Source organism: Lytechinus variegatus, chromosome 8, assembly GCF_018143015.1.
Source record: "Lytechinus variegatus isolate NC3 chromosome 8, Lvar_3.0, whole genome shotgun sequence".
NCBI classification, from domain to species: Eukaryota; Metazoa; Echinodermata; class Echinoidea; order Temnopleuroida; family Toxopneustidae; genus Lytechinus; species Lytechinus variegatus.
Genome location: NC_054747.1, coordinates 10980414 through 11000069, shown reverse-complemented (window position 1 = coordinate 11000069; position 19656 = coordinate 10980414). Strand labels below are relative to the sequence as shown.

The 19656-nt window shown below is 37.0% G+C and overlaps 1 protein-coding gene across 1 annotated transcript; it reads right to left on the bottom strand.

The window, feature by feature from the left end:
* Positions 1-642: 642 nt before the first annotated feature.
* On the bottom strand, positions 643-18227 carry LOC121419973. The gene is made up of 5 exons (XM_041614481.1): positions 17894-18227; positions 4212-5501; positions 2914-2982; positions 1675-1764; positions 643-1106 (listed from the first exon to the last, which is right to left on the bottom strand). Exons 2-5 carry the CDS (start codon positions 5448-5450, stop codon positions 1053-1055), a joined length of 1452 nt encoding a protein of 483 aa, XP_041470415.1. The 5' UTR covers positions 5451-5501; positions 17894-18227; the 3' UTR covers positions 643-1052.
* Between the last annotated feature and the right edge of the window lie 1429 nt (positions 18228-19656).

The window sequence follows — 19656 nt, the reverse complement described above, 5'->3', positions numbered from 1 at the left end:
GACAAATTAAATCCGTACTTTAAACCAACTCAGAACCAGAATATTAATGACTTATACAGTCATGTCGAGGTTCTTCATGGGGTCCGATTACCGATTAAGACTCAATTCAACGACTTCCCTTATACATGTTATATCGAACATTTTTTTTAGAGAGTTCATTAACTAATACAGATCCCGAGGTTTAGAATCAATAATGAAAGCTGCAAACGGCTGGACTCAATCAGTCCTTGGTATCAGTTTCGCAGCATTAAATATGAGTTTGGCAATCGTCATTGTGTTTCGATTTTTGGCGGGAAGTGGAACGAAACACAATGACGATTGCCTGGTACACCGGGGTACACACTAAGAAATAAAGGTTCAAAATTGAACCCCGAAAGGTTGATGCAAAATCAGCACCCTATGGGTTCAAAAATTGAACCCCTGATTGGGGTTCGAAAATTGAACCCCTGGTTGGGGTTCATTTTTGCACTCTGTGGGTTCAAAACTGCACCCCGAGGGGTTCAATTTAAAAATTAGGGGTGCAGTTTTGAACCCGCAGGGTGCAAAAATGAACCCCAACCAGGGGTTTAATTTTTGAACCCATAGGGTGCTGATTTTGCATCAACCTTTCGAGGTTCAATTTTGAACCTTTATTTCTAAGTGTGTAAGAGTACACACGGGGTAATTCGTAAGGGGGGTGGGGTGGGGGTGACCGATAAACGAATTCCATTTAGTTTTCGGTTAAAACATTTACGAGTTATTCAAGTCACTTGAAAGGAGATCTCTTTTCCAAATACTTTTTTAAAACTTCATTTATGTCTTTTCTTCTCCGTGTTTTTCTTGGTTTTTCCCCTTCTTCTTCATCACGTGCAATATCAGAGGACCGATCGTCCTCCTCCTCCTCCGGTTCTACCAATTTAACCCTGGAGCAAATAGAAGAGATTGAAGTAGCGAAATTTCACTCCGAATAGATAGATTTGACGTCGATGTAGTGGCCCACAACTCAAACAACTGAAAGCCACTCTAAATGAAGTACAAAACCGCTCAAAGTGAAGTGAAAACCAGTCTCCTTTTCATGCATTGAACTCGGAGATGATGGCGTAGAAAGTAAGGAGAAGACCGCCGATCTATTTGTGAAAGGAAAAAATAAAATATTAACAATTACCTTTATACATCCTACTTTTCCTACTTGATAAATATGGTATGAATTAGAATGAAATGAATTGAATTGAAATGAGTTATTACTATCATTGTATTTTCTAAATGAAAATAGTATTTTGGCTCCACACGGACACATTTCCTAGAGAAAAAAACGTTGGGTTTCGCTATCTAACATCAAATCATCTATACTTCTAAAGTCATTATAGTATTGATAAATGATTTACGAAGCTTCATCTAACACCCTTTCTATCTCTCACTTAACCCCCCCACACACACACACACGCACACACACATACTCTCTTACCCCTGGTCCCCTTCTCTCTCCCTTTCCAAGTCTCCAAATTCTCTCCAACTTCTTCTTTCCTTTGTTGTATTCATACCATCTTTTTCTACTCACTGTGCCTCTTTCTTCTTTTTTTTTTTGGGGGGGGGGCATCACATGATCCGCTCTAAGCATTTAACCATCACTACCCATAACCGGAATGAATCGTGATTCTATTTCTTTTAACATATGACATGTCTACATGCACTTACCGTTAATATGAAAGGTTTTGTAATGGTAACAAGATCAAATATCGTGTATCCCATAGGGTCCCCGCTAACTCTGTTCAGGAATACATTCATCTAGGAGAAAAGGTGTGAAAATTATGACGTCATAAAGAATACTCATTAAACTTCTCCTGAAATAGTCTTACTGATATCGAAACCCCATCCTTCAAAAGTTACAAGAGATTAAAATCAAACTGAAATTGCTGTTGACATAATAGGGTTTGTGTAGTTAAAGAGAGGAAATTTACATCAACAACAATTGAGTTGAGAGACCTGATTCCGAAAAAAATAGAATCGATAATACTTATAAATGAAACGAATCCTAATATAATAATAGTCCCTGATTTAACATCAGTAATATATCAGTTAAATCATAGCTAGTCTGAAAAGTCTAGTTGACATTACTAGTTGATCTCCATAAAATCTTTGAGGAGTCAAATTTTGGTGTTGGGCGCTTTGAATGGTATATGCCCAAAGAGCGCCATATCAAAAGAATAGCCTTGACATCCTATGAAAAGAGATTCTATCTATCATCTACCACAAGCATTGTCAGTTCTGTGCCAGGCCAATCTGCTGGGGTCCATTTGATAAAATCAGATATACAATTCTTTTTGGTGAGGGGACAATATCAAAATCAATAACTACCTAGCAACGGGGACCAGCAAGTTTAGAAGAAAATAGTAGCAGAAATTCCATTAAGAATCATTGGAGTTAATAAACTTTGCTTGCACCATGTATGAATGAATAGTTGATTAAAAAGGATGATGAATGAATCAAGGAGTCGATGGAAAAGTCGATAATAATAAAAGGGACACAAAAGTCGAAAGCGTAACTGCAAGGACTTAAGTTTCATTTTCACTTTTTCATAACGTGGAAATATCGAAAAATTGTACAATCCTAATCGATCGGTGTTTGTTTTGTTGGGGGCTTTCGTCAGCAAGTAACAATAATGTCTATATGACAAAGTGAAACCTATACAAAAATAACATAAAACAATTGTACGGGTTAGATGAACTTCATGAGTAACGGTGCAGTCACATTTTGCCTATGTTGGCAGTATGGCGAGTTAAAAACTCCTATTTTAATTGTAGTTGCACCAGCTTCATGTATGTGGTAGACGTATAGACATTGGTAAAACGGCCGTTTCCGTCTCACCGTGTGGACATCGTAAGGGAAATGTGACTGCAGTTAAAGCTAGTCTGTTAAGACCATTGTTTTTCTCACCTGCATAATTTCCTCGTTGGTGATATTCCACAGGTTAACCAAGAAGAGTCTTTCCCTTGGATCGTGGGCCTGCAAGGATATAAAGAAGAGATTCATGGTTGGAATTAAATAAATCCACAGACAAGGAAATTGTGTGAAAGAGAAAGATATGCGAAAAGTTATTTCGAGATAGATAAAAAGAGGATGTAAAGAGAGACAGAAAAATAACGGGAGGGGAGAAAGCCGGATCGAGAGAAAGAGAGAGAGAACAAAAGAGGTGAACGGTATAATGTATATATCATTTTGGCAAAATAATTTCATGAAGTAATTTAGACAGATAGATTGAAAAACAAAAACATATGTAAACCTTGTAATATTGCGGGGGTATCAATCATTCAGTATGATTTCGTTTTACCTTTTGGTGTACATGACGGAAATTCTGTCAATAGACTACTTGTGGAAAACTAACAATTCGAATCCAGGGTCCCGTGACACAAAGGGTATACCACGGTCACATTTACTCTATGGCGGCCGTACGGCGAGTCGAAAACAGCCATTTTAACACTTTTTGTACCAGCTATACATAAGTGGTTTGAATACAAGTGAATAAAACGGCAGTTTTCGACTCGCCGTACGGCCGCCGTAGAGCAAATGTGTATTAGCGATCAATCATATGTTTGATTTTTACGATTGATTTTACATTGTAGTTCATGGAATCAATCGTAAAATATGTTATACGATCATTGCGAAGCTTCGTGTTACGGGCCCCAGTTTGCCAAAGTTCGGATTCATTTCATTATGTATGTATTTGTTATCAGGGGCCCGTTGCAGAAAGGGTTGCAATCAATCGCAACTCTAAAATTCATGCGCAACTTGATTTTCAACCAATCAACAGCGCGCATTTGGGACTTGCGATTGATTTTTTGACTTGCGTTTAAACGCAACTCTTTCTGCAACGGACCCCAGATCGGTAAACCGATTGTGGAAAGCCAAGTCTTTTTTTTTTTTATTATAAAAAAACACACACAGTTCAGATGCATTTTCCTGTGAACATATCATATTTCTTATTAGGTGAAGCGGTAAAGAAACTAACTGGTAGACATGGCCCTGGGAAGCGGGGGTGCTGGGGGTGAAGCACCCCGCCCCCACCCCAAAGATTTTCCCTGCGTATATTACTTTCCATAGGCAGCACCCCTGGAATTCTGGTAGGTGTGTCAAATTTTGTAGCGAAACCCTTTTTTTTGCTTGTCAAATCTACTTCAGTACCCCCAGCCCAAAATAATCGTTCCCAGGGCCCTGCTGGCAGACTGGGAATTTACCTTAGTACTTGTAATAGCAGCAATCCATGACACGATGATGACATTGATAAAGATATTGATCATCCAAGTCCAGTAGAAGAACCATCCAGAGAGACCAAGTTGATAGGACGGTGAGGTGATGATCCGGTAAAGTAAGAACACCGCTAGTGGAGCCATAGTCGCGTAGGTCACCAGGTTCACATAGGTAAAGAGACCATCATTGGATGTGTCCAACGCTGTAGCAAGCGCTTCGTGCTGTCTTCGGAGAACCTCGAAATCCTTCGGGAAGCACCCGTCGATTCGGGCCTTGCGCAGGGACCTCTCGAGGCGTTGATCAAGTTTGACGAACTGGCGCGAGAGGATGATGCAGATGAGCACGAAGAAGAGAAGAGGGAAGATCCAAGCGGCGAAGTTGTAGAGGTAGATGATGCCGAAGAAGGCGTGTAGTGGAGCGCTGTAGTACATGGGGGCGATGAAAACCAGGCTGTTGTTGCGAAAGGTCTCGATTGGGAGATAGGCGTTGGCAGCCTGGTTGAGACAGTGGACGACCATGAAGATGATGGCGACCACGGTGCATGCCCAACTGGCTCGCTTCAACCACGTCTTATCCACCGCCGTTGTAGGGTTGCTCTGGATAGCCAACTCGAAGTGGTGAAAGAAGATGGACACTTTGTCCTTTTTGGACAAACAGTAGAAGAAGACGGAGGAGTTGAGGGCGCACTGCAGTGTGAAGATAGAGAAAATGACCTTTGGGACAAGCTTGATCGGATCGATGTAGGATCCAACAAAGAATGCCGGAGCGTACCTAAGAGTGTTAAACCACAGGAGCACCTGGGCAAAGATACAGTAGTTCTTCTGGTTAAAGATCCTCTTGAAAGTCGTCTTAGGTGGCGGATTGTGCACTGGGTCAACAACATAACCATGCCATAGTCCGAATAATGACATGCACTTGATGAGAGGTCCAAGAAGAAGATAGAACTCCATGTTGATGTCTTTCCTGTAGTCCAATGAGCTCATCCCTTTTTCATTCTCCTCTATCTCCAAAGACACTGTGGTCTCCATGGCCTTTGGAGGTACGATATGCCGCTTAACCAGTGGAGTACCATTTACCGGTGTTCCATTTGATTGTTTCAGGGGTGGTAGTTCAACGAGCTCTTTACGTTGGGGCGTCATAGGGGGCGCTGTTCCATTCGTCCACGCGTTGGCAACTTCGTTCTTGGCTTCGTTCTCGACCAGGGGTGATATACTGCTTCGCGACATCGTGGCAAATGTCCAGTTCACTCCAAGCTGACGAACTATAAGTTAAGACGCCTGAAATGACAAGGATAATATGGAATAAGCAGTTACTCACTCAATTACAGGTTTCATGAATGTGACATTATACCAGGTGCAAGTTTCATAAAACATGCTATAAAAGCAAACCTGCGACGGCAGTTACAAGCTACTGAAATCATTAAATTTCATTGGCTTATAGTCAATATGAAGCAGGATCCCGGTGTTACTGTTTCCGAGTTATTGATTCAAGTAATTGTAAGCCTGAACATTATCAATCACATACAGATCTTTTTGGTAGTAACTATATAGTAGGCCTAGACTAACTAGTAGCTACAGGGACACGCTACAGACGCGATTGCTCAGTTGGTAGAGCGGGGGTTTCTTATTACGGTGACCCGGGTTCAATTGACAATAGTGCGCTAGTGCCCTTTGGTAAGGCATTTAAATCCTCAGGTCCCTCTGAGAAGACTTTAAGCCGTCGGTACTGTAGTTGATTGCTAATAAGCATTCATGCTTCCTTAGCAATCTGGTTTTACTATTAGAATGTTGTAATCAAATGCAGTGCCCAGTGAGAGTCGATGAATATTATCTCGTCTTCTTTTTCAAGCTTCCGTACTAGAGCCTCCATTGCAGCTGATGCATATTACTGCGATGTCGAGTCTTCGTGGAGTTTAATAGTGATGTAATCCATTTCCTCCTTTTTTCTTATGTTTTAAGGGGAGTTGGCTTTGCTATAAATCACCGTAAATTTATGTCATTTGCTTCTGGCTGAACTACGATATATTCGGTGGATATTTGGGGGCTCCAGACAGGATGGCAAAATACAGGTTTTGAAAATAGGAGGTTACGAAATGACTAGCTAAATTAAGCCAAAAAGACGGAAATTTAAATTTAACGATGCATGCGCCCATGTAGTATACATGTGTATACCGCCGTTTAGTCGAGGATGTTACTAGAATTATCAGAAATATTATAAATATGAAATTTAAAGACAATATTCAATCTTTATAATCAATTAATTCTTTTTTAATATCTGGAATATAAACTGGGCGTTGTGGCGTGCGCCTGTAATCCAAGCTGTGGGGAAGTTACAAATTGATGCAGAGGTTCGAGCCCTGGTCACGTCTTTCGGATGGTGACGTTAAAGGTCGGTCCCAGACGTAAATAATCATATCTGACTGATACACATCTGACAAAACTCAAATACACACACACACACACACACACACACAATATCAATATCGACTAGCGCATGGACTAAACAAAATCCACCATGACCCGTTAGTACACTACGTTTGTGTTTTGTATCAGTCATTTGGGAATTTCGACCGGGGGTTGATGTTGTGGTTTACGGGGCTTTTTTCATTGCCATTCTTTTTGTTGTTGTTATTGTTGTTGTTTATGGTGTTGCTGTTTGAGTTAAAGTGACGTTTCCTTTAGAAAGATGGTTTTCGCAATGAGAAATATAATTTTCTTTGATTATGGCCAATAAAATATAATCCAATCCTTATTATAGGTGGGACAACGACTGCACTGTTCATAGAAAGTTCGAAAGTTGCTGAACCAAAACGTACACTCTCTCTCAAAAGATAGGCCTGATATTAGCTTCATTTATAGTTTGTTTTTTTAATAGGCCCATATGCCAGAAAGTCTTCAAGCGCCATATGAAACTCTTTTCATCTCAAGTTAATTGCACTTACATTAATACTTGACAACAACGTCTTGGACAGAATGTACGAACATTGTGATCCAAATACATTACATCGATCGCACCAGTCTTCATGGTCTTTAAGGCATTGTTACGTAACAATCACTATTGATTCCACCTCTTTTAATCGCGCTCTCAATTGAAAGATAGTCGAAGCTTGAGCCGAATATAAAACCCCTATGCATTCTTCTCAGGAGTGTTTAGAGGAAAAATCCATCAAAATTACACACTTGTTCATACACCCACTAACATGAATTATGCTACTGTAGCAGCACTGCCACATGAGTTTACATAATTACGTTGCCATGACGTGCCTGGAAATGTGGTAGGCCCGTTACGAAATTGGAACGAGAAGTCTAAGATACGTTATGTTCTGAATAAAAGCAACAATCAAACATTATAATTAAAGGCCTTGTGGCCTGTTTAAAAAACACAATGTTTTCACTAGTTCTACAACATATAATTTCTATGTTGTAGAACTAGTGAAAAAAAATTGTGTTTTTTAAACAGGCTACAAGACCTTTGATTACAGACCTTTTTTACAGCAGATTTTCTATTAGAAAATCTGCTGTAAAAAAGGCTTTCGTGACAAAGTAGTCTTTGGCGAAAATTTGTGAATAAGAACAGCATTTTCGTTCTGGACAAACGACATACATGTAATTACATTTTTTGTCAGCTCAGAATCTAAAGACGGCCAGCTAAACAGCGAAACGTTTCATCAACATTTTTTCCCCGACAAGTTGTCAGATCTGACAACTTTCCTTGATTCTGATTGGCTTGGAAGCGCTGTTACCATGGTAACTGTCGGATAAAACGTCCGAAGCGTCCTTCATGAAACGTCCCCCGGGTTCACAAATTTTCGAAAAAGTGCTCAAAGCTGTTCATTGTCATTTGAATGGTATTTTCTATGTTGTTTATCCCAGTCGTGGTTGCAAAAACTCGCTATTAACGAGTGGAAAATGGCCATATCATTCCGACCTTCACTCAGTAACTTAAAAAAAAGACCTATGAATAATTCACTTACAGTAAGCAGAGGCAAGGCCGGTGCGTTGAGAGTGGAAAATGAATTCCAAAACTAAATCAGCCTCTAAATTGAATGCATGATAGGAGCTATATGTTCAGAAAAAAACCACGAGTGTGCAAATTAAAATGGGGGCCTCTGTATGTTCTTCTTTTCGAGCTATTTATCTTAGATTAGAAGCCCTTTCTCAAAAGACTTCTGAAGACCTTGCGACTCAAGGAAAATTTTCCGCTCCCTTGTGTCATATTGTCACATTATTTGCCTAACATCAATCATGTCTAAATAAATTTTACACGACAATTGCATTTGTTATGTTGTTCATGTTAGTTTTGTTATTTATGTTAGCTTTATTATTAGAGGATTGATTTTGTTTCTTGTCCTATTTTGGTCATATTTGCATCTGACCTTTTTAGCACGTGAAAGGAAAAGCAGCAATAATGCAATTCTAATTTCCACTCCTTATCGCCCTTTTCTCTACGTTTCTAGTTTTTCTCTTTTCTTGTTATTCTCGTTCTACTTGTTCTTCTTTTGTTGTTGATGTTGTTGTTCTTTCTTCTTCTTCTCCCTCCTCCTCTTCTTCTATTTTTTCTTCTCTTTGTCTTCTTCTTCCCATTCTTCTTCTTCTCCTCCTCCTTCTTCTTCTCCTTCTTCTTCTTCTTTTTCTTCTTCTCTACATTTGCCTTTAAAAATCTACCTATCAAAATTCTTTCACTTTTCTCTCACATCGTAAACAGGTATCGGACCCTCCTTTTCTTTCTTTAATTTATGAAAAAGGAACATGAATACTTTGAAACCTTACGAGGCACAAATCTACCGAAGCAGGGAGATTATAAAAAGCATTTAGATCACTAAATGGCAATAATAATTACACATGGATTAATTTGATATGGTTTCTCGGGTAGCAAACCGCCTTGGGGTTGGGAGGGAGCTTAAATTCGGATTTATTGCGAATGCCTTCGATCGCATTTCGATTTGTAGGGGGTGTGAAGGGGAGGGGAGGGATCAACTATTGACACAGAGGATACGCCTGATAGCTGATTCTATCGAAATCAATCCCTTATTTTATTCCGAAGTGCAGTTGCTTCTGTATCGGCGATGTTTACTCTTCCAGAGAGTACAGCCAATAACAGTCAACTATCAAGATAGCCACAAATCTAAAGCAAAAGATATATTAAAATGGCTTTCTCTTAATTTTTGATAAGAGACTTCTAAATCATTACAACCCCCAACATATGATCGGTACATTCATTCATCTTGTGATGAATATTAAAGGTAAAAAGATCTTCTAAATACAACAAACTGAGATTATCAACAAATGTCTCGCGAAAAAATAATCGGTGACGACTTTTTATGCATTAAATATTCATATTGCCAGATGGTTTAATATTGCCTTATTACCTATCTGACTTCCAAATAACATAATCATCGCAATGAAAAAAAATAACCTTAATTGGTGATTTGTTTTCCCCATCGTATTGTTGGATTATTAATTTTATAAGAATACTCAAATTTCCATTAAAATGCATTTTCTACTAGCCAAGAACATCATGCCCAGGGCTTTCCGGTTTGTTTGTTTTTTAGATTGCTTGTTTTAAGTTGACTGTTAACATACATGCTTGAGTATCTTCGCTAAAACGTAAAAGCCTCTAATTTCACTTTACCGAAAACAGTCACGACAGTTGTTTTCGTCTCGACTGAGCATTTAGGTATGGTCCATGATTCGAATAATTGTCTTTTAACGGTTTTAGAATCGTTGGAATTCGTTTCCTTGTTTTATATCTGAGGAGTATTATTTTCTTCATCTCCCAGTCGACGTCACCAAAGATGCACAAACCTTTTGTGGAATAACTAACTTCTTCCTTTAATAGCCCCAAACGTTCTATAACGATGATAATTCCATGATTTCTAGTACCCAGTGAAAACGTAGTTTGAATTTGTTTATACAATCCTTATTATGATATACAATAAACCTTACATTTGATGTTCAAACAATTTCTTAAAGGTTTTGAAAACTTAAACAACAAGGTTTGAATTTCAATACCTAGTTTTCAATAAATGAAGCATGGTTCATTAACTTTAAAAAAAAAGTACTGTGAGGTTCACTATATAGTAAACAGTGTTGTTTAACATTTGAGATAGCGTTTTACTATATAGTATTGCGATAATGGACATTTTTTTTCGTTAAGAATTATTCGCTAAATCAAAATGATTCTCCTTTCTGTGTTAACTGATTTGTAACCAAAATAAATAAATAAATTGAAAGAAAATTTATGCAGTATTCCCTGAATTTCTTGAACATAATGTGCATGTTGGCTTGTTTCTGAAAGCACCAACATTATTACACTTGGCTAAACGACACATAGAGCATAATATAATATCGCTGCATATATGGTGAAACGCGTACGCATAAATATTTTTTTATCATTACGAATTTTAATACATGGTTCAATGATTGATACACCCGTCTTTATATTCCATATATTGTTTTGTGCACATAACAACAACAACAACCCTGTACTGTTATAAATACAAGTAATACCTGTAATACACGTACATGTACAGACGTATTTTCGGAAAAAATCGATAGCAATTCTTTTGCTTGTTACTTTCATTCTGTCAAATTCGTTGCATGCATGCCTGTTCAGTGTTTGGAGGGTCGGGATGTCATAAGTATTCTCTAATTTCTTTTCATGCATTCGATACGAATCTATTGGTATTCTGTATTGATTGCGCACGTCACAATGGAGAATAGAAATCTACTCGAGGGCGAGCAAGAGGAATCGCCATGTGGGTCACTTAGGGCCCTTTGGGGTTGACAAAATTTCCCCATGAAATTGTACTTCCTTTTCATGTGCAACAAGCAGTCAGATGGTTAGCGAACCGGGAAGAATTGTGTATATCGCGTCGACCCCCCCCCCACTTATTGTTTTTAATCAAAATGATTTTTTTTATCAAATCACTTTCAAAACAAAAGGACTTGAACCTTCTTCGAGAACAAATTGATCTTTTACTCGATTGTTTTGCTTTCTCGCAAATTGTAACTATGAATCTTGAAAAAAAAATAAACATACTGATTTTATCTTCCCTCATCGCATCGGCTTTTTTCCCCGACAAAGATGAGTGTACTGGACCTTTATAATTACATTTCAAAGTGTGTGAGATATTAGGGACTGTCCAGAACAGAAAATTGTATTTACACAACTCCAACCCCTGCCCCAGCCCCTACCCACTAAAAAAACATAGAACGAAATGATATAAAATATAAGTGAAGGGATCTGATATGCACTCATAAAGCTCATATTAAGTGCTAAAAATAAACATGATAAAGGACCAGTATGGGTGCGAAATTATATACTATCTTTCATCAAATGAATAATTCAACGTTTTGAAGGTTTCCTGAATACAATACTTGGTCATTTTACGAGTAATCTGCGTATTTCTCCTAAACTCCGATTTTTTTTCAATTATTTTGTAAATATAATATTGATTTCTTTGTTTAGGCCTACCTTTGAAATCGGTTACCAGAGATGAGGAAACATACTGTTAACATGTGTTAATTCATATAACAAGATTGGCCTGAATATTCGCGACCCTACAGAACATAACATATTGTAAATAAAGACTCCCTACCCTTTTCTCCACCCCCCCCCCCCCACACCCAAAAAATAATAACAATAAATAAAATAGATAAATAAATAAATAAATAAAAAACACAACAACAACAACACCAAATCATGATGAAATAAAAAAAGGGAGCAGGGACTGTTTTGCACTCAGAAAGCCAATGTATACTCCTCATAAAATCAGGTTATTATATTTTTAATTTGCTTACGTGTATAAACGACGTTAATTACGATGTTAATTTCATCAAACGTGAAAAGCAAATTACATTTGCAATACATCCGTTATCTCAAGGCCGATAAGAAAGGAAAAAATAACTAGGTCAAGAGCGAATTACGTAACTGGCCGTATTAACAAGGGAACGTCTTTAATAGCTCTATGTATAGAGGGTCTGCGATGTCCTTGAACTGATCGATTTCTCTTTTCTTTTTCTATAAGCACTGACACTCGAACTTGTGGTTCTGACGCCATGAGATTAACTGAAATCCGTTTAGAAACAAGATAATCCCCTTGCATTTAATGAACAGTGATTATTTTTACGTAAGAAAAATCAAAGTAGTCCCAATATTGCACGTAGAGGGAGAAAATGTATCACTAGGAAACTTTCTGTATCAAGCCGGTCATATTGTAGCTCTTCAAACCATCTGCAAGAATCTTCAATCCTGAAGGAGGCAGATTTAACCCGAAGAAGAAGAAGAACTGATACTAATACCATGGTCACATTTGTTCTACGGCGGCCGTACGGCGAGTCGAAAACAGCCGTTTTAACATTTTCGTACCAGCTAAACATAGGTGGTCTGAATAAAAATGAATAAAACGGCTGTTTTCGACTCGCCGTACGGCCGCCGTAGATCAAATGTGACCAAGGTATTAGAACGTTATTTTGCGAAATAGATCGAATTGAATTACATTTTACAAAATCAAGGTTTTCAAATTGACTGATATATTTTCATTTTCTTATTTGCATGCAACAAAATTTGTTTGTGAAAGATTTATATTGGTCACAACAAAGTATCTGCACTGTCCTTAAGTTTTTTGGTTGGCGTAACCAAGGTGTCTACGTACTATTTTTGAAATTGCACACGGGCATGCAGAAATCATGGAGCTGTTAATAGCTCTATGCAGAAATGAAGTATTATTCCAATCGTTGTAGAACTTTTTAGTCCCAGACGGAGAGAAGGGGGGTAGAGAGAGGGGGAGCAGGAGAGAGTGGAAAGGATGGAAAAAGAAGAAGGAAAATAATGATAGTGTGATGATGATAATGATGATGATAAGAAGAAGAAGAAAAAGAAGAAGAAGAAGATGAAGAAGAAACAGAAGATGAAGAAGAAACATAAGAAAGAAAATTAAGAAAGAGAAGAAAAAGAAGATGAAAGAGTAAAGGACAAAAGAAGGAGAAGGATAAAGAATAGAAGACTACGACGACGACGACGAAGAAGACTATGACGACGAAGAAGAAGAAGTAGAAGAAGTAAAAGAAGAAGAAGGGGAAGAAGAAAAGAAGGAAGAGGACGAGGAGAATAAAAAAAGGAGACGAAAAAGCAGAAGAAGAAGGATGAGAAGAAAGACGAGGAGGAGGAGAAGGAGGAAGAAGAAGAAGGTATAAATAAAGGGCAGAAGTGCTAAATATACAAATAAGTACACCCGTTAGATTTGCTTATATATACTGAATTTGTTTTATGTTTATCAAAAGTAACGTTTCTTGTTGCCAGGCGTTAAGCGACTCTTTCTTTCATTATATTAATTTTGTGATTACATAACCTTCAATTGTGACCATTGATAACCAATTAAATTGAGCCATATTCTAATAATCAAAGGTCCATTAATGTTGCTTTTAGAAGGAGGTATAGGGTATTGGAAACAAGACAATAGAGAAATGAAGCACATTGTGCAATGCAATAACTTCTCATCTGGTGTAAAGTTAGCCTATTGTTTTAATTTTGATAAAGTATATGCTTACAAATTTATTTTAAGGCTTAGACTTTCTATATATAAACGGCTGGTACATGTAATTGATAGCCTAGAGAATGGCGGTAATTTACCACGGATAATAGAATGACGTTGTGTTATCTTAAATGAATTTATGGATTTGGATACTATCTTAGTTTGGCAAATATACTTTGCGTTTACTTTTTGTATACCTGATATCTTCGAGTTGTGATTGAGCTATATGAGAGTACCATATCCGAATCATTATGTGAAATGAATCTTGTTTTTCAACTGAGTAGACATCACGAAAAGAAGTTCAAGAACGTTGAATATTGATCAAAGTAAAATGTAGAATGTACAGTATATATTTACCATATTTTAATATAAATTAGGACGGCATTATATCCTCTTAAAACAAATCAGTCAAATTTACTAGACCAGTAGTCAGCTGGGAGCAAATGATATGGCAATCACTGATTTCTGACATATATTCTAGTCAGAAATAACTCTGTTCTAGTAAAATATGACAAGAAAATAGTCAAATATGACTAGAATAACAGTTGCACCCAGCTGACCCTATTAACTAGTCACTTTTGACTGATTTGTTTTTAGAGTGTAATGAACCTTTAAATGATTTTAAAAAATATCTATATAACGATCTGTTTTTATTTTGTAAAAATGTTTTTTGGACGATCATGCGCTAACCCTCTGAACATTTCCAATAGAAGGTGATATAGAAATGTTAGTATTATTATTATTATTGATATTATTATTACTATAACTATGATTATTATCATGATTATTAATAGTTAGCAGAAAATAATCGTATACGGGTTGATAAACTGAGGAGTACACAGCAAAAACTGTGGTGTTAACTGGTGTACATAGAGGACCGCACCAGTTATTTTACACCGGTGTTAAATTGATGGTGTTAGTTTTACACCCATAGGTGTTATTACAACACCTTTGGTTGTTATATTTACACTCTTTGGTGTTATGTTCAATCTCTAGGGTGTAGTTTTAACACCTCAGGGTGTGGTCCTCTATTAACACCAACTGGTGTCAGTTTTAACACCACAGTTTTTACAGTGTAGGGGTACTACTGGGAATATTAACAAGAAAAAAATATATAAATTAGCCTGTCAAGCTTAATAAAATCATGATAAAGCGGGGCGTCAGTTGCCCCGATTCCCGTTTCTTCAATCAGGCTAGATTATTGGAATATTAAACTCCACAGACGCTGCTGGCAAGATCTCAAATTAATTGATTGACGTACATAATTATACCGGGCAGAGGGGTATGCTTTAAAAATCGGTGATTGTGAAATAATTACTTGCATGAAAAACTGATAAAGTACTTTAACCGTGGAACAATAATTTCTAAATTAGATCCAAGCAGCTGAGCCCGTAAGCGCCATTTGATTAGGCCTAAATTATGTTTCTAGATTGTACAGGACTACCCCTTATTCCAAACCATATTTGATGTTGTTGATGCTGTGGTATCTAGGTGCCCGTTTATTCGAAATAATTTTGCGACACAACGCAGTCTATTTGTTGGTCGATATCCTCCGTCACACGGCAATGTCCTTTTTATCGTTTATATAAATCATTTGCAGTATGGTTCAAGCAGATTATGTTATTAATATTTATTTATCAATATTTTTATTCATTTATTCATTCATTCATTCATTTATTCATTTCATGACAAGATAATGACAAGCATGACAGCAATAGAAACATTACAAAAGAAATGTAAAAATTGAGCATCAGCCATCACCTGTGGATCACCTCAAAGAATTAAATAAAAAACTGTCGAGAGGTTCTCTACATTGGATGGTGCCTACATGGAATAACACAAAATAGCAATAGATTTAAACATATAATTACAATACTTCTATATAGCTTAACCTTTATCGTAACATGAAGAGAGAGAAAAAAAAACAAGGTTATCAAATTAAAACTTTGAGAAAGAATACAGATTGTGTCAAATCGGCAATTTTATCAAATTAGAAACAAAGACGGTAGATCAATCGGTTAAATTTTGAGAGTCTGAAATGAATTCATCACCAGATTATAAGTCACCTCCACCGGATTATAATTGTGTAAGATAAGTCAGATGATGATACCATCAATAATAACGATATTTCAAGGTTGAGTTCGCATTTTTATTTTCCATACATTTTAAAAAATTTATTTTATCTTCATCTGTTTTCTAATATACCATTGATGACGTTTTCATCATTGCTACTTTAATAACTTTTTCTTAGTATCCGTATCATTCATTGTCATTGTCCCTTTCATCATCACTGTTATCATTATCACCACCATCATCATCACCACCACCACCATCATCATCATCATTATAATTATCAACATCATCACCATCATCATCACCACCATAATCATCATTATAATCATCACCATCATTATCATCATCATCACCATCATCATCATTATTACCACCATCGTCATCATCATCATCATCCACATCATCACCATCATCATCACCATCATCATCATCATCATAATCATCATCACCATCATCATCATCACCACCATCATCATCATTATCATCACCATAATCATCATCAGGGGCGTCGATCCAATTTTCATATTGGGGGGGGGGGCAAAATCATTAACTTTTCAAAGGCGCTGTCCAGATCGTACAAGACACCCACACATACACACACACACACACGCACACATATACATATATATACATATATATATATATATATATATATATATATGACTCATGAGACACAGACACGTATCTCACCAACAAATTAATGCGAGCGCGAAGCGCGAGCTGATTTTTTTTTTAGTATACTGACAGGAAAAGCGTGCCTGTTTAGAACTGTTTGTAGTAACTCATGAGGAGGATACATATCTCACTACACAGATAGTACGAGTGCCGAGAGTGAGCTAAAATTTCTTTATATTCTGACCTGAAAGCTTGATATTCTAAGCATTTTTGGTACCAATGATTAAGATTTGTATCTAAAGAAGAATAGATGCGAGCGCGAAGCGCGAGCTGAAAATTTTGATTTTTCGATCTGAAAAAATAACAATTTAATGGACGTTTTTGATAAAGAACAAGATACATATCCAAGAAAAGATGAATGCAACTCGAAGCAGGAGTTCTTTTGAGGCTTTAAAGTGAAAACGGGACATTTGCACTCACCTATTTAATCATGAAAAGTATGGGTTTTTGCTACAGAAATGATGCGAGCGCGAAGCGCGAGCTGAAATTTTTTTATATTTCAATCAGAAAAGCGGACATTTTGAGCACGATTTTAAATAAAGAACGAGTTGTGTATCTCATTCTCGCTTGCTGAACATTACACTCTTGGTTTTTTGCCATATCCGGAATTATTGGGGGGGCAAAATGATATGTTTGCCCCCCCCAATATTTTCATTGGTGGGGCGATCGCCCCCCTGCCCCCCCAGGATCGACGCCTCTGATCATCATCATCGGCTGGCAGCAGCATCACTGTCATCTTTCCCATCATTTCATATATATATCAGAATCAATATCTTATGTTCTAAACGAATAATACACAAAAACCAACGTCAACGGATTTATCAGTACACTATCAAATGCGTATTCGGTTGTCCTAAAACAAAAACAAAAAAACTTTCCACAAGATTGCCGACAGAATTTACGGATCTGCCAAATCAATATATACAAACAACCAACCAACCTGGAATATGAAAAAGCATGGACATTGTTCGCCACGTGAGTAACTCCCAAACACACTTTAACACATGAAATAGAGGTCAGGTTCGAGCCCCCGGTACGTCTTTCGGATGGTAATGTTAAACATCGGTCCCAGACGTAAATAATCCTATCTTATTAAAACTTAATCGCATGCACACACACATGCACACTTAACTTTTTTTAGTTAAGAAAAGGAAACAAAATTAATGAAAAAAAGACATTGCTATTTTCCTCACATATTGTTAATCATTTTTAAAAAGTCAGCATTTTGTAACTTTTTGGTAACTAAATATTTATGCTTTGGGGTATGTATAATACTATGCGAAACTGAATCAAACAGACAAATTCATAACAGAGATGGAATGGGGTTATAATATAAGTATAACAAAGTATAAGATTTGAAGTAGAAAGTGAATATACAAAACTTACCTTTTCCGGCGTTTCTCACAAAATAACGTCGAAAGTTTGCCTTAGTTGTTTACCATTCAAACACGATGGAGAATTTTATTGCTACTTGAAGCGTAAGGATCACACCGTCTGCTCAAACAAGAAATCCGAATCATATAACAGTTTTTGAAGTTCCCAACTGTTCGAAATTTCTATATAATCACATACGAAGAAGCAGAAATGTACAAATTGTCGAGTTTTTGAACGTCGTTTGTAATGCTAGGTTTTCCTTTTAGCGTAAATCTTTGGCGAGTGTTTATAACTCAGCACAGAGTGGATGAAGTGGGGCTTAATACCATTTCATGATAAAAGATTCTTTGATGATGGCAGGGGGATTGCACCTACTTGCGAATGGACTTATTGATGATTAGTTGGACCGCTCCATTCGTGTGTAGGGGGTTCTTCATAATCAAAAGTATCGCTTTGAAAACGAGCATAAAATTTACAATCAGTTGATGGTCAAGTGGCTGTTTTTATTAGTACGTGTATAAAATGTGATTTAATAGATGAAAAATAAGCATGCCTATTAGTTAATTATACATCAGGTATCTTTCCATGATGAATCTGTCACCCCTACGAACATTGTCGACGAGTCTTTTGAGATACTTTGCTGCGTATAGGATTCCTTTCGGCGGCTTTCCCCCACAGAGAGGTCCCTATATAAACTACCGCGGGCGTTGTGCGTGGTAATACGTTTATTCTTCTCTTACCCTTTTGTATTCTTCTGTAGCTAAGGACACACCAAACAGAAAGACAAGAATGGCCTTTCCCAGACGGCCGAGGGCGGTATTACTGTCTAGTGGAATAATCACCACCTTAACGTTTCTATGAAGATGCTTTTTATGATCTTGTTTACTCTTTTGATTAGCTGGGCAAAGTCGCTAAAGTGGGTGTCGATTGTTCAACAAATAAAGTGAAATCGACGGAGTATTTTGAAAGTATCACAGGTGTTTCTTAGTGGCTTGGATGAGTCGATACATTAATGATATGAATTATGAGAAAGTGGGAGAGAGAGAGAGAAAGAGAGGGATAGAGGGGAGAGAGATTCTTAGGGTGGGAGAAAGTATAAATACACAATGAAAATCAAATATAGTCAATTAAGAAGCAATTCAGATATACGTTTAAAAATGAATCAGCTTTCACCCCCCCTAATAAATAAAAATAACACACACACACAACAACTAAACAAACGAGAACACATGCATGCCCAGCAACTAAACAGACAAGGTTGTTTTATAGCGGGTTTGTTTAACAAATTCAATACTATATGGATGCCACCTCATTTTTGTTGACTTGAGAGAATTGTGTAATATTATCATTGTTTCAGGTCAATTTTTTATTGTGTAATAATGTATTTTGAAATCATTTGACCTATATAAAAGCCTTTAGAGGGCTAGAATGATTATTAAAAATGGATTTTAACTTTACTTTTTTACATTCTCCCGTTAAATTTGAGCAATCTCCTATAATCATCAAATCATCACATTTCGGAGCAGATATCCTTCCACTCCTCCCCGTATTTTGTTTATTCTTCTTTCGTACTATGTATCATTAGTATGTGCTTTTTAAAGAAGCGAATAAAGAATTATTATTATTAATGCAGCACATGTGTCAATTATTATTATTTTTTTTGGGGGGGGGTATTCATAGAGGAAAAGAAACCAATAAATACAATTCAATTTCAATTCAATTCAATTCAAAATTTATTGATTATAATCACAAACATGTTGGATTGTTCTCAAAAT